Genomic DNA, 15,242 nt, shown 5'->3' with positions numbered 1-15,242 from the left:
AAGTTTCACACCATAAGAACTGGGGTTAACATGTACACAAGACATAATCAGATGTTTGGGGGGTTTTGGTTTTAAGTTTCCCACTAAATTGATTATCTACCCCTTCAAAGGGTTATAAACCGTCAAATATCACTAGCACTTCCCAAATCTGCTGGAGTGACAAAGATTCTGACACCTGCAGGCGTGATGGGTGAAGGACCGTGGACAAGAGGCGTGGGAAGCGGGACGCTGCTGCGGTCCTTCCAGCCCAAAGTGCCCGTTCTCGTAGTGTCTGAGTTTCTAAGGTGGCAGCATTTTGATGCCAGTGACAGAGCCCCTCCCTCTTGTTACCCTGGCTGATGGGATCAGCCTCCCATCCCAGAGGCCAGGAGCTGGGCCCGGAGAAGTGAGCAGGGCGGGGGCTGCCCCCGGGGGAGGCTCCCACTGGCGGGCCCTGTGGAGACAACCCCGTCCCCCACTCTGCCCTGTGCAAAAGCTACTAGGCATCACGACGGTAAACCCCAGGGCTGGCCTCCAGGAAAGTCCTGTGTAGTGTCTGACACGAAACTGCCTGTCCAGTTCAAATCAGCGAAGCCACGATGCTTCGTACCTGATAATGGTTCTTCACCTGGTAACGAGGTGGCACCACGTCTGAGGGGAATTCCCTCAGAGGCAGGCAGCCTTCTGTGTGGTTGGCCCCACCCGGATTCCAGAACATCCCCGTGTTCTCGAATTCTCTGAGTGCTCTCCCTGCTGTGCCCCTGCGTGGCGTACCACCTCCCCCAACACACGGAAAAACGGAATGGTCGTCCATCGTTTATGCCATTGCCTAGTTTCCAATTAATATCCTGCCTGTGGAACTCCCACTTCATCGTGGGGCAGGTGTAGGTTGGCCAGGTTCTCAGGAAGGTGAAGGCGTGTCCTGGTGTTTGCGTGGGGCCCGGTGTGATGGAGGCTCTGGGCCGGGGAAGTGTGCATTTGCCTGTAACATTTGACTTCAGGGTCCTCCGCTTCCTCGAGGCACTCAGCCCCGCCCGCTGACATTCACATCTCAGGAGTGACGTCTTCAGTTTTAAACAAATCCAGTGGAGCGGCCATTTGCCCTTGACCAACGTTGGAGTGTCTGTCTCAGAGCCACAGGGGAGTTTTCTTGGATGAGCCAAGGACAAGATGGGGTATTCCACAACATTTGTGACAGTCACAAAGCCACCCCTGTCATCGGCGGGGAAGGAGTGGATCTAGGATTGGGGGGACTCTGCCCCCAGCTCTGCGAGAGCGGAGGGCTCAGTGGTCCAGGGTCAGCGCTGGTACAGCCGAAGGATGCCGGCCGCATGCAGGTCCCTCCACAGGGCTGCTTCCAGGGACAGGTCGTGGTTTGCGTAGAAGATCAGTGGCTTCTTTATTCGTTCGAAGTAGTGGTCAGAGAATTTCCAGTAGTTACTCGTGATGAATCCATAGGCACTAACCTGGACAGAGATCAACCTTGAGTCAGCATTTACTGAGCCACTCTGTGCTATGTGTCTACGTACAGTGACATGAACCCAGGAAAGCACTCCCCCCGACCCCCACCTTTCCACCTGTGTGAAGGTGCAGGTGAACAACGGTGGTAGCTTATGAACATCCAGCACCATGTACTCTTTGTACATACTTTCTCACCCAGCTTTACAACTATAATCTCAATTTTATAGATAGAGGCATGGGCTCAGGTCACCAAATGTGTCCCTCGTCACAAGCTAGTGAGTGGCAGGCTGAGTTTCGAACCCAAATCTGTGACTAAAGACATGATCATCATGAAGCTTAAGGGGGCGGCAGAACCCCCTTATAACCAGTACCCCATCCCACTGGTGGCTCAAACGGAGCCTCCTGCTTTAAAACAGGGAAGCGGTGGAGTGGCTGGTGGTCGTGTGGGCCACCGCCTTTCTTTGAAAGGCTTCTCAGCCTTCCCCTGTGGCACATGCGGGCAACTTCCCACCAGGAACGTCTCTGGCAGTGACCGGAGATTGTGTGCGGGAGACTAACCCTGCTGTCCCACCCCGCTTCTGGAATGTCCTCATAAAAGGGTGTCCCTGCCCAGGTCTGTTGAGAAGTCCTTTGCTTTCGGAAGCGCCATTTGATAGTGTGAACCTTAAACATCATATAGAGGCCTCCTCGGGGACAAGGGAGCAAAAGAAGGAACTGTTGGCGCAAGTGGCCTTTCCTGCAGCTGAGGGGTCCCCTCCCCACAGGACGGAGGCCCAGGCAGGTCTGGAGGGGTGACAGGTCTGTAGGAATCTAGTGAATCAAATCGGGTCCCATTCCCGCCTGTCCTCCGCTGTCGGCCTCTTACCTGGTCACAGGTATGTAAAGCTGTCAACAGCATGAGGGCCCCAGTACTAGGCATATATAGGTCTCCAAAATTTGTGTTCATCAGCTTAGATTTCAAAAACCTGGAAGCAAAAAGACATCAGAAGCCAGACATTCAGGGCTTGCCCACTCATTTGATGGTTGGGCCGCTGCGCTTTACAGTGACCAGTTCAAAAAGGCCTGAAAATTTCTGGCCTTTCTACCGCAATTCAAATCTCTGGTTGGGGAAAAAACCAAATGAGCTCCTCCACGCAACAGTCGTCAGTTGCAATAACACCTCGGATAACGGAGCGCGGATGAGGAAGAGGCTGTCCCGGAGATCCACAGGTAGCAGCCTGCGTTCTCTCCCTTCCTAGAAGCCCGGGTCCAGCCTGATTCTTCCGCAGCCACCTGCCTTCAGCTAGTGAGTGACCACAATGCCAAGGGCACTGAGACCCAAGTTTCTCTCTGTCCGCAGACTTGGTCAAATAGGAAGCCCATACGGGGGACCAGGTGCACGGGTCCGGGGACTAGAGCCACTGCTGAGGCGGTGCCTGAGTGCACACGGCCGCGGGGTCCGGGAGTGAGGCCACGGCGGGGTGACCGCGGGCCTCAGCCCACCTCTTGTTCTGTTGCCTGGGGTGGTGACTGCTGGGCGCCCCTTTGCCCGGTCCGCTTGCACCTCTCACCTGCTTTTGGGGTGCTGGCCTCAGGGCTACAACAGGGTTTCTCTACCAACCCCTACGCTATGGACATTCGAGAGGGCCAGGCCGCTCATGACGCCCCTCCCTGCCACGGAGAACCATTGGCCGGAGGGACCGGGAAGTGAGATCGGGCCCTTGTCCTCCGAGCCCCTCCGGCGCTTGCCTGGGCCGCTGGGTTTGGGCCTAAACATGAGGGCAAGTCCGCTTCAGCCCCATGACCTCCCTGCACCAAGCGCTGCCCCCGTGTCCTGCCTGGGCCTTTGCAAACGTCCCTGGTGAATAAACCTCCAGTTCTCCTGAGTTCCTGACTCCTGTTGCTGGTGACTGACACACCGCCACCTCCACGGAGATTCTCATGTAGTAAATGGGCCAATACTCGAGGTCAGGCGCCCTGCCCAGCGCGTGGCTCTGGCTCTGGGGTGCAGACGTGGTGGGCGCACAGGGAAGGCCTGCGGTGCGCGGGACGCAGCACTGTGTTTCCCGGGACCCTGCCACGCCGACCACCTACCTCTCTGTCAGGTAGCTGATGAAGCCTGGGTGGAGGAGCTTGAATTTACTGGCAGAGGCTTCCGGTCCAAAGTAGGTCTGAGGCCTATTTGGAGAAGAAGTGGACAGAGCGGCCCAGGCTGTCGTAGTGCCCGTGGGGCGGCGAGGAGAAGGGGAAGCCGCTGGGCCGGCGGCGGGGCGCAGGGCGGTGGGGGCGCGGCTGCGAGTAGTAGCGGGAGAAGGGCGTGTAGAAGGTGGCCGGCAGCACGGAGGGCACCACGGGCGGCTTCCCGCTCACCAGCACCTCGGGGGGCGGCGTGTAGGTGAGCGAGCAGGGGGGCATGAGCAGGGCGGGCGGGGTCCGGTAGGAGACGCCGGCAGGCGGGTAGGCCGGCGGGGGCGGCAGGAGGGGGAAGTAGAGGGAGTCGGGGGGCAGCGCCCGCTCCCGCGAGCGGGGGCGCTGGTCGCTGGAGCCCAGGGGCAGCGGAGCTGTTGGGGGCTGGAAGAAGGGGGGTTCCTTCAGGAAGCGGGACACGTAGGGGGCGATGTAGGCCGGGATGCTCGGGATGCACCCGATGTAGGAGGCCGAGGTGACGGGGCTCCGGGAGGGCGACGGGGCGAGGGGCAAGGTGGGCGTCTGGGAGGGGTTTCGAGAGACGGATTTCAAGCCGGACTGGGAAGGAGATTTGGAGGCCGGTGGAGTGGGGTTTTGGACAGAGGATCGAGGCACGTGCTGGGCGTGAGGGCTGGGGGTCAGGGAGGGAGCCCGGGAGGAGGGCTGGGAGGTGGGCGGGGTGGGAGGGTGAGAGGGGGAGCGGGAGGTAGACCCCCGGATGGGGGGTGGGGAAGGGGCGGGGCCACCCGAGCTGGAGTAGGGCTGCTGGTTGGCAGGGTTGCTGGTATGGTTGGTTCGGGACTGGGAGGGGGACTGGGTAGGGGACGGATTAGGGGTTTGGGAAGGGGAGCTCATTGGTGTTGGCAGGCTTATGGGCTCCGGATGACTCTGAGCCAGCCCCCTCTAGAACCCAGACCTGGCCCATGTCACAAAGCCCACCCTCCTAACCAGCTGCAACAGTGTAAGCAATTGTTGGGTAATTACAGGGTGGGGGCGGGCGCGGGGGCGTGGCGTAGGCTGGGTTGCGGGTGCTGGCCTGGCCTTGGAGGGGTTAACGCCTAAGGACTCCCTTAGAAGCTCTTTTCCAGGGGCTGGCAGGGAGCACTGGTCATTGTGTGCCCAAGGGTGGTGGAGATTTCTAAGGACCTGACTCAGGGATGAGAAATTGTCTCAGTGCCACCGGGAGAAGGGTCGGCTGAGGGCCAGGTCGCAGTTCAAGAGGGCTGAGCACAGGCCTGCTGCCCAGGAAGGTGGCAGCCAAGACAGAGTGCCCTTTGTTCCCACGGCACAGGGCACCGGGCCCACGTGGCCCACTCTCCCCTTTTATGGGCACAGGCTTGGGAGGATGCCCGCCAGGGGCGGGGCATGGGCACTGGCCCTGCACGCCCAGCAGGACAGCAGACCCAGCTGGGGACAGGCCGTGGAAATGCTGCGGCCGGGAGGCTGGGTTGGTGTTGGGGACAGCAGCCTGAAGCTGAGGAGCCAGGCCTGCCCGCTCCATTCAGAACGGCCTACAGCCCAGCTGATCAGGAGGGTTCCCTGGGGTTCCCGGAGGCAGCAGAAGGGAGCACCATCTCCCAAAGCTCCCGAGTGCTCCGTGGGTTCTTGCTGCCCTCACCCACCTTCCTACCAGACAGTGGGTCAAGGGGGAGTGCCCTGCCCCCGCTTGGCTGCTCACCTGTCCCCTTCGTCAGGGCCCTTGCGAACAGGTTCCCCCAGAATGGCTGACCTCAGCATCACGTAGTCGCGGAGGTCGGAGGGGATGAAGATATAGCGCAGGCCCTGCCCGGGGCAAGAGCAACACTGAGCCCCGGCAGGGACAAGACCGCGTCTAGCTCCTGCTCCGAAGGGGCCGCCCTCCACCCAGTCCCGCCATTGTCCCCACAGGAGGAGTTCCCTTCCAAGCCTGTAACTGCCGTTCGCAGGTACTGCGGTGGCTTCAGGACCTGCTCACGAGTTCCGTGGTGCTCTCCCCTTCCAGAGGTGAAGCTTACCCACCCCACCCCCCCTCCTTGAGTACGGACCGGGTGGGCGACTAAGAAGAGTTTTTCTGCCCTGGCTGGTGTGGCTCAACAGATGGAGCGCCGGCCTGTGAACCAAAGGGTCATCGGTTTGATTCCCAGGCAGGGCACAGGCCTGGGTTGCAGGCCAGGTCCCCAGTACGTGGCGCTTGAGAGGCAACCCCACGTTGATGTTTCTCTTTCCCTCCCTTCCCCTCTGTAAAAATAAATAAAATCTTTTTAAAAAATAAAGTTTTTCTAAGGAACAAGAAAACAATGGAAGTGACAGGGTCATAAACAGCACTTCATCTCTTTGCTCTCTGGGATCACTCGCTCTGGCTGAAGTCAGCTGCCATGTCCCGTGGACACTCTAGTAGCCCCTAGAGGGGTCCCTGTGACCAGGGCCTTCTAAGTGCAGCCCCCTGAGACACCCTGGGCCAGGACCGCTCTGCTAAGCTGCTTCCAAATTCCTGGCGCATTGAAACTGTAAGATCATAAAGCGACTAAGTTTGGGGGCATTTTGCCACACAGCTTATTCAGGTTCTGTGGCCGCATCAGAAATAAAGCTGCCCTGCTTTGTTCTCTCCTGAGCCAGGAGGGGCCCTGCTCTGAGGCCTGGGTGCACAGACACTCTGGCTAGGACTCTCCTTAATTCCCTTTTCAGAGGAGGAAGCTTCTAGAAACCCAACCCTATTGAGCATCATGGAATCCCTTATCTTGGTATTTCCCTGACCCTGCACGTGGCACCCAGACCTCCTTAAGGGGAAGCTCGTGAGAGCAACTGGGTGCGGCTGAAGGAAGCTGGAGGCAGCCCTGGCGCCGGCATGTTCCTCGGCCTCCCAGCCTCGGCTCCCTGCACAGGCTGCTGGGAGAGCTCAGGACGCACACACCACTATTCTGGTGGGCAGTGTGGGACACGGGAAACAACCCCACACCTGCCGCCCGACGTGGATGTGGCCGAGCTTTCGTTGATTCCAGCTGGGTGGTGGCCTGGGACATGCTGCCCTCTGGAAACAGGCAGCCCTGCCGTTGGGGCAATGCCGGGGACGGGGAGCACTTGGTGAGTGCCCTTCCCTTGTGTGCAGCTCTGGCGCAGGAGTGTGAATGCGAACGCCAGCCCCACCGCCGCTTTGCTGGGCACAAGGCACTGAGCCCAGCCTCCTCGCCAGTACAGTGGCGCTGACAGGTGCATGGAGGTGGCCTGGCACCCCATGAGCTCTTCGTAAATACGAGCCGTTCACACTCTGGTGCCGTGTGGTGTGGCGCTGCCTGAAACAGTGGGGCACCCCTGCCCAGACACTCCTCCTCAAGGGCTTTACCCCCACACCCAAGGTCCCAGTGCAGCTCCGCACACACCGGACCGCGGCTTAGGAACCCTGCAGCTCCCCCGATGGAGGTGCTCCGGGGAGCGGGCGCCCACCAGAGGCCTCACCTGTCCTTGTGGCACGGAGGTGAAGCCCAGCTTCTTGTAGGAGATGAGCGAGTTCTTCATTGTGTTCACGGTGAAACCGTAGAAGGAGGTCTTGGTGCCCACATCCTCCTCGAAGCCTTTGATCACAGCACCATTGAGTCTGGCCCGAGCAGAGGCCCATCAGCCTCCGGGCGGGTATACCGTGCTGTGTGTGCGCCTGAGCCCTGGGGTGCCGGCCCCCAGGCCTCTACGGACACCCCCTCTGCCCACACAGCACAGCACCCGCTCCTCCAGACCTCAAGGGGTCCCCGTGAAACGGGCACATCTGGCCCTGCAGTCCCTTCCTCCCCGGGCCCGGTGGCACGCGTGTTTGCGTGTGCCTTCGCCCATGCCTGTCAGCCCATTACAACGGCAGGGCTGCCGCCCGGGCCAGTGAACACGCCCTGCCCACTCCGCCCTGCCCCTGCCCCGTGTACCTGAACACGTAGTCGTGGGCATCGATGTTCAGACCCTGGCGGGAGCCGTTCAAAATGCCCCCGTTGCCCACCACGGCACACCGGACGCAGCCCTGGCGCGGCCTCGCGGGGCCGAACAGCTGGGTGCTCTCGGAGCCATTCAGGAGGCTCAGGGTGGAGGCGATGTCTGTGGGTGCGGGGCGGGTGGAGCGTTATGCAGAGGCCGCCTGGGCTCACCAGGGACCTTCCCAAGACGTGCCGGTGCCCACCTCGCCTGAGGCTTGACCCCAGCCCCTCCCAAGAGGCACAGAGGCAGGGAGGGAAATGAAATGTCCATGGGGCCATGAGAACAGAAAAGGGGACAGGGCTTTGCTGTGCCAGCAGGGCCTCAAGAACTCAAAAGCTGGCCCTCTGGAGGTTGTTCCAGAAGGAACCAACCAGAGCCATGGAGGGAGGGGCAGAATTAATGGGGGGGGGTCAGTGTGGTTCCCATAGCAGCAAAAGTCAGTGGGCGGCTTGGGGAGCTGCAGCCCCTGTCTGCGGCCACCTTTGGACACCAGCATCTTAGTCTTCGATGCCAGGGAAGCCCCAGGAGGGTGAGAGCTCTGGAGGCGGGGGGCAGCCAAGCCCCTCTCGCTGACGCCGTGGCGCTGTGGGGGCAGGACAGTAACTAAGGCAGGAGTCGCACAGCTTGGGGGTCTTCCTGGAAGGAAGGAATGGGACGCCGGGGTCCTGCATCGCGGCGCTGGGAGGGCCGGAAGCAGGACGACGGGTCGGGCGGCAGCCAGAGGGCTGGCCAAGCAGCCGCGACCGCGGCTTACCTTGGCGGGAGAGACCCTGCCAGCCGTAGGGGGCTTTGCGCTGGCTCAGGCTGTCCCACAGCTCCTGGGTGAAGAGGCCCCCGGAGAGCAGCACTGGCTGGGAGAAGTCAAACAGGTCCCGGAAGTGCGGGTGCCGCCGGGCGGCCAGAGCCAGAGGGCGTCTGCAGGGCTGGCCCTGTGGGTGAGAGGGGAGGGGGCTGAGGCCCCGTGAGCTCCGGCGCCCGCGGGAGGGCTGGGAAGGCAGAGCGGCCCTTCTCCCTCTGGACTGGGGAGGGCTTTCTGGATTTACGCTGCCCGGGCCTGCTCATGGATGCCACGCCTCTGCAGCCGGAGGGCCCTGGCCCCCTCCTCCTGCATCTCACTCTTGGGGAAACTTGGGGGCATTTTCCCACCAATGGGTGAGACCGGCCTGCCCTTTGGTGGAGGTGGTCCAGCCCGGACCCTGGAATCCGTCGGCCTGCCTCTGACGGCCTGCTCCCGAGGTGCTCCCTGTGGGGCCCGTGGGGACAGGGCTGCCAGGAGAGAGTGACCGTCTTTCTTCCAGGCAGTGCCTAGACTGGATTCAATAGCATCTTCCCCAAATTCATGCCTTCCCAGCACCTCGGAAGGTGACCTCATTTGGAAACAGGGTCTTTGCAGATGCAGGTGGTTAAGATGAGGTCAGACTGCGTTCAGGCGGGCCCTAATTTCAGCGTCCTGAGGAGGCCGCGTGGTGATGGAGGCAGAGCTTGAGTGCGCAGCTATGGGCCAAGGAGAGCCTGCAGCCACCAGAAGGCGGAGGAGGCTGCGAGGGGTCCCCAGACAGCCCTGCCAGCGCCTCGATCTCAGACTTCTGGCCTCCGGAACCGCGAGAGAACAGATGTCTTTTGTTCTAAGCCCCCCGCTTTTGGTGATTGGTTCCAGCAGCCCTAGGAAACGATACGGCACCTCCACGCACCGGGACCTTGAAGGAGGGCGTGTGCTGCACAGGCCCCGGCCCGCTGCCTGCAGCCCCCGCAGCAGACACCCACACAGCCACGGCCGGGCAGGGCCACGCTGACCGCTGGAGGGGCTCTTTGTTAAGGGGCTGGTGTGATCAAAGGAAATGCGAGAAGGAGCTGTGGGTAGCCTTTTCTGCTATCATGTGACACAGAAGCAAAACTGCAATCAAAGCCACAGGACACGACACCCAAAAACTTGGTCAGCGACGCAGCAAACACAGGGGGACCCAGGGAGGGCGGAAGCGCAGTTGTCACACATTCAGTGGTTCAATGCACAAGTGCTACTGAGTGTGACAGGTGACCGTAGAAAAGACTTGCCGTGCACTGTGGAAGTGGGCAGCAGCTTGTGAGTTACGGGGAAGCGGTGGAAAGGGGGTTATGACAGATGACGCGAAGCAGGTGGGGTGTGCGCATGCGCACGCACGCATGTTGCGTTTTCTTAAACGGCTCCCTTTGGCTGGGTGTGGTGCCCTGCATGTAACCCAGTGTTCTCGCTGACAACTCGCTCAGATGCAAACACAAAATTTGTATGATGCTCAGACTGTTTCCTAAGATACCAGTCTTGTTGGAACTGATGTTGCAACTCTGAAAGTCGTTGGAACTTGGAAAATGCGTGCTTTCAAAGCAGGGGCTAGAGCAGGACAGAAGGTAGTGGTGTCACTACTGCTCCGTTTGTCAGCATCGTGTTTCCCGGGGCCTTCTTTCTGAGGTGCTGGGAGGAGAGTCTCCAGGTCTGTCTATCAGGAAAGGCCGTGCTTCCCTTGGGCCGATGCTTTTATCTCATGGACCTGGTGGCACAGTTCCTCCTCCACCGTGGCCACCAGGAAGCTCGGAGACAGATTTATGGCCTGTCTGACACTTTGCGGCACATTTTTCACGTGCTTGTCTGACGTCATCTTATTTTTCTTCACCTGTTTCTATTTTATGTTTTTGCCTTGTGATATGTATGTAAAAGCTACTGCGAATCCTTCTTTTAAGCCAGTGGGGTCACCAAGCACCACGCGGCGCCGGTGGGGGGGGGGAGGACTCGAGGCGTGTGAAGATGACCCGGCTGCACATGTGTGAGACGCCGGCGGGCTCTCTTCCACCCGCCGCCCAGTGTCCTCCTCGCCTGGGTTGCCCAGTGGTTCAGAGCCGCGCGCTGCGGGCAGGCCAGAGGCTCAAATATCAGGACGACCTCTGCTCCTTGAGGGGCCCTGAGCGAGGCACCTGGCCCCTCTGCGCTTCGTTTTGCTCGCCTACGAAAGCCACCCAGCGGGGCAGGCGCAGGGAAGGGGTGCAGCTAGCACGGCAGCCCACCGTCACCACTACTCGGTCCGGGGCAGGGCCCGGAAGGTTCCTAAGCCCTCAGGGCAAACCTGGGTCGTCTTCCCAGGCTTTAGCGTTTCCCCTATGGCAAGCAGCTTAAATGTGACTTTCATAGTAAAAAGACATTTGGAGGAGTAGAATGTCAAATTCACAGGCCTTTTAAAGATAAATTGCAGGACTTCCAAGAAATGTTCAGCCGGCTATACCCCAGGGTACCTCCTGATTCACCCTTCTTTATGGGGGTGCAGCGGGCCCCAGAGGCCAGGGCTGAGGAGCCCTGGCGGCTGCTCCGCTGTTTGCTTCCTGCTGGGGGCCGGGGGAGGCTTCCAAAGAGCCCAGCAGTGTCATGAGAGTGTTCTCCTGTGTTTGCTCTTCTCTTTCCCGCTCCCTGCTAACTCGAGGATGCTCCAAAATACCGAGTAGCTGACCACTGTACCTTGCTTGTCCTCGCATTCGTGGCCTTGGGTCCAGAGAACGCCTGGGGTGCCGTGGTGCTCCTGGGGGAGAAGGCGCAGGTCAAGCAGGGCTCGGGCCGTCTGCGCAGCCTTCCGCCTGGCCCCGTCCGCTCCCGGGCCGACAGAGTGCCCGCTCCTTTGATCCCTCCCAGTTTCTAGGCTCTGATTCTTGCCCGTGTCTCTCCCAGGCGCACAAAGTACTGCCACGTAATTATGTTCTAACAAGCTGTATAAACCTAGAAATCAAGAGACCCCGGGGCCAGCGACAAAAATGTGGAGGAACAGTGGTTAAAAGGTCAAAATATGAAATATGAGAGCTTGCCAGCTCCTCGTGGCCATATAGGGGTTTCCCGGCCGACGCCGCAGGGCAGGCATTGTGGCCCGCCCTGGTGACGCGGGCCCCTTCCCCCTGGGGTCAGCCGGGCTGGCTCCTGCCCCGAGGGGCCTGGGGAAGGGCCTGGGCCTGACGCCTGGCTCCCTGGGTTTGGATCCCATGATCGTGGAAAGTTACTAAACTTCTCAGAACCCAGCGGAGTCCCTGCATCCGGGGAGCAGGGACAATCACGTTACATGTCATCGAGTTGTTGCGAGATTCGGAGGACCTATGGTATCTCCTATAAAACGTGTCCTCTGACTGACTGTGAGCTCTGGCTACCTAAAGAAGGGAAAGGACTTCTTGGTGACAGTCTCTAGGACAGTGTCCCTTCTGCTGGGAGGTAAGGGGCTAAGGTTGCTGCGCCACCCCTACCTCCCAGGTGGCCCCTGCTTCCGGTGCAGGGCAACCTGAAAGGCAGGAAGGCGGAGGGGTGTCAGGTTTCTGGCAGACTCCTGCGCCCTCCCCAGCAGCCATGGGGAGAAGGTGGGGAGGTTAGGGAAGAGCAGTTTGCAATGGAAACAAAGGCCTCTTGTTAGCTGCTTCCCTGCGCTGAGTCACGAGTCCCTTCAGGTTTCTGTGAGGCCCTGGAGGAGCGGGGCGGGGAGAGGGGCAATGATCCCTTCCCCTCTAGCCACATGTCCACCCACCGAATCCTGTAGATCCTGCCCTTGAGCACACAAAGCCCCCTTTGAGGAGCAACCTGGACAAATCACTCAGCCTAGAAACGCCCAAGGGCTTCTGAAGAACACCCTGGCCCAGGCTCCACCCCGGGATTCAGATCTGATTGGTTTGGCCTCTCCCCAGGTGATTCCAACCTGGGGCCAGACAGGAGCCGGAGGAAGGACCGCTCTGCAGGGCCCCGCAGAGACAGGAGGGACAGAGTTGGGGGGGGGGGGGGGGGTGTTGCAGGGGAGGTGGCAGGGACCCCCCGGCTCCATTCAGTTTTGCCGCCCTGACCTCCCCCGGTTTCCGGGAGGCCAGCTCACCTCCAAGGTACCCTCAGTCCTCAGGGACACCTCCCAGGGCTTCCAGACACCTGTCCGCAGAGGCAGACGGAGTGAGGGAGAGCCAGTCTGCCCCAGCCCCTCGGGGAAGTCCCCCCATCCAGGGGAAATAAGGAAGGACGATGCAGTGCAGTTTTCATAAAATGAAATTTACTCCACTTAGATCAAATTCTTAGGAATTCTTGGCTCTAAAATGTCCTTTCTTTTACAAAATAATGTTGACAGTAGATAGTAACTGGCACCCTGTATCTATTTTCACCCTTCCTCTATTAAAAAAAACAACAGCAAAATACAGCACTTCTTTTTTTTACAAGTTTAGAAATCCCCATGCCTGGGAACTGCTGACCCGGATTCTTCTGTGAATAAGAACCTGCAGTTAGAGACCCCATGTCTCTGCCGGAGACCTGGCCCGTGTCCCCTGGCCTCTCCAGGCAGCCAGGCAGGCCCACTTCCTGTCCCCGGCTGGGAAGTTCCCACAACCTGCTCTCCCTTCCCAAAGCGCCACCTCCCCCTTGCTCCCTACCTCCAACAGGCCAAGTCCTGACCTGCTTCCTGGGATTTGGCTACAGCGCAGACGTCAGGGAAACAGACAGGTTCTTGGGCTGTACTAGATTTTTTAAAAAAATAAAAGACCTAAAAAAGCTTTGTTGAGGTATCATGGATGTCCAACAAACCTCATATTTAAAGTTGCATTCGATACTTTCGAAGGACACGTAACTGTATTTTAAAACATCTTTACATAAAATTGACAGGGATCCCCTTTCTTATACCCTCCTCCCTTCCCCGCCCTTCTCCCTGTGCAATTCCTGAGCACGCGGAGGCTCCGCCATAACATCAGCTCACCCGTCACCCGCTAGATAGAGGACGCTTCGTTCTAAAGGGATGGGACTTGATGGGTTGCAAGCTGATACTGTTTTGCAGTTTGGGGTGCCCTCTCACCTCATTCCCTGAGAGCAGACACTCATTTTGCTTTCTGTTTCCTGGTACCTAGAGCGAGGCTCAACGAGGAAGGGAACCGCTGAGGGAGCCTGGGCCCAGAGGCCTCTCCGCAGGCCCTGGGTGCCCTTGCAGCCTCCCACATGCAGACAGTGGGCCCAGCTCCGACCGCCTTCCCAAAGCGAAGCTAAATCCTGGGCGGCTTCTTCAGGAACGGGAGCCGCCAGCCACCAAAGGCAGGCTCTCAGGCGTCTCCTCCTGGGGCACGCGGGAGAGGAGGAAGGTCCCAGAGCCAGCACGAGGGAGCGGAGCAGCAGGGCAGGCTGGGCGAGGAAAACTTGTTTGGAGCCCAGAATCGGCCCTGTTCCCCGGGAGGCTGCCTCTCTGTCAGATCGCGCCCAGACGGTGCTTATCAAATACACAGAGCACAGAGCTCCGGGGGAGAGGGACAGGGGCCCATGGGAACGGCCACCTGTCACAGCCCAGCTGGGGATCCCCGCAAAGTTGGAACTGAGAGATTGGCTCCCTGCCCCGACAGTAGAGTCTGAAAAAGGTGACGTTCCGAGAGCGAGTTCCCGACAAAAACACGCCCGCTTTCAGCGGACTCACAGGAGCCAGCCAAGCCTGGACTAGAGAGAGCGCTTCTAATCAGGGCCGGAGGGAATGCACCCAGAAGGCTGTGCCGGGCGGCTGGCCCGTGCGTCAGGGGCGAGGCTCCGCTCTGGCCGGACGAGGCTGCAGCAGCGTCCGGGGCAGCGCGAGTGGAGCGCCCGAGCGGCGGTTCTCAGGGCGGAGGGCCGCACCCGGCGTCGCCGCCGGGGGTCCCCCTTTAGAGGCTGGCACGGAAGGCGGTCCGTACCCTGGGCTGGGCGCTCTGCCCGGTCCCTGGGCCCTCCCCATTAGGTCCCGCGAGGCAGCCCCTACCTGGCTCCGGACCGGGGCCCCGGGTGCGGCTTCCCCACCGAGGAGAACAGGGCGAGGAGGATCCCCGAGCAGGAGGCCACGAGCAGGAGCAGCAGCCAGAAGAGCGGGTCGCGCGGGAGCCCCATGCAGCCCCGCCGGCGGGCGCTCCGTCTCCCGCGGTCCCGGTGCGGAGGGGGCCGGCCCTGGGGAACTGGACGGCCTCCTGGAAGCGGCTGCTCTGCCCAGTCCGGCCAGCCCGGCCCTGCCCAGCCCAGCCCTGCCCTCCCCTACCCCCCGCCCCCCCACCTCCCCCGCTCCGCTGGCGCTTCCCCTCCTGGCTGCAGCCGGGCAGCGGAAGCCGCCGCGCCATCGGGTGCGCCGGGCGCGGGAGTGTCTCCCGCAGCCCCCGAGCCGCCTGCGCCCCTCGGGCGCTGCCATCTGTCCGGGGGCACTTGCACGGCTGGCACCGTCCGCAGAGCTCCTGCCGGCGCGCGGTCCCGGGACGCCGTGAGCCTGGGGCTGGGCTGGGCTCTTCCCCTCTGTGGTCCAGGAACGGCGCCTGCCGACCGTCCCGGGAACCCTGGGGGATCCGGGGCGCCGCCGCCACCTGCCTTGAACGCTGAGCATGTGTCGTCCGAGGTCCCACCCAAGGCTCCCAGACGCCGGTGGGGCGGCTCAAGACTTGTCGGTGTGGCAGCTCGGGCCCTTCCAGAATTCGGGTGTAATGAGAGGCTGGCTCACCAGGACAGCGGGGCAGGCGGGAGGACCGAGGAGCCCCGAGGCCCGGTTGGGCAGACGGGGGCTGTGGCAGGGCGCCTGCGGGATGGGATGGGATGGGGTGGGGTGGGTGGGGGAGCAGAAACTGCTGCCCACGGTCCAGGGAGGCCAAGGCCCGCAACGCATTGCGTTCCTTTGTGAAACAAGGCCAGCCTGCAGATCTCCGCAGCAGAGAGACCACGGAGAGGCCTAGCAGGGGCTCTGGTGTCT

The 15,242-nt window shown here is 60.9% G+C and overlaps 2 protein-coding genes across 3 annotated transcripts; both read right to left on the bottom strand.

The window, feature by feature from the left end:
- Positions 1–237: 237 nt before the first annotated feature.
- ST6GALNAC2 (ST6 N-acetylgalactosaminide alpha-2,6-sialyltransferase 2) lies at positions 238–14,446 on the bottom strand. Of its 2 annotated transcripts, XM_054593051.1 has the most exons (10): positions 14,277–14,446; positions 12,940–13,023; positions 11,018–11,078; positions 8,294–8,468; positions 7,494–7,659; positions 7,039–7,177; positions 5,285–5,388; positions 3,514–3,597; positions 2,306–2,405; positions 238–1,445 (listed from the first exon to the last, which is right to left on the bottom strand). In XM_054593051.1, the coding sequence occupies exons 1-10, from the start codon at positions 14,399–14,401 to the stop codon at positions 1,278–1,280; spliced, it is 1,206 nt and encodes a 401-aa protein (XP_054449026.1). In that variant the 5' UTR covers positions 14,402–14,446; the 3' UTR covers positions 238–1,277. The 2 variants fall into 2 exon arrangements, with proteins under 2 accessions (XP_054449026.1, XP_054449027.1); XM_054593052.1 differs by lacking the exon at positions 12,940–13,023.
- LOC129086507 (uncharacterized) lies at positions 3,655–4,461 on the bottom strand (the record flags this gene model as incomplete). Its single annotated transcript, XM_054593070.1, has 1 exon — positions 3,655–4,461. A coding segment is annotated over exon 1 (807 nt), but the record flags the coding sequence as incomplete, so codon positions are not given.
- Positions 14,447–15,242: the final 796 nt, after the last annotated feature.

Source organism: Pteronotus mesoamericanus, unplaced genomic scaffold (assembly GCF_021234165.1).
Source record: "Pteronotus mesoamericanus isolate MK-2021 breed Mesoamerican mustached bat unplaced genomic scaffold, CSHL_Meso_final scaffold_408, whole genome shotgun sequence".
NCBI lineage: Eukaryota > Metazoa > Chordata > Mammalia > Chiroptera > Mormoopidae > Pteronotus > Pteronotus mesoamericanus.
The sequence above is the reverse complement of the archived record's forward strand: the minus strand, read 5'-3'. Positions and strand labels throughout refer to the sequence as shown.

Coding starts and splice junctions, on each gene's coding strand:
- ST6GALNAC2 (XM_054593051.1), bottom strand. CDS start 14,401: ATGGGGCTCCCGCGCGACCCGCTCTTCTGGCTGCTGCTCCTGCTCGTG. Junction 13,024..14,276: donor GGGCCCCGGTCCGGAGCCAG/GTAGGGGCTGCC, acceptor TAAAAAATCTAG/TACAGCCCAAGAACCTGTCT. Junction 7,660..8,293: donor GCAGGGTCTCTCCCGCCAAG/GTAAGCCGCGGT, acceptor CCGCACCCACAG/ACATCGCCTCCACCCTGAGC.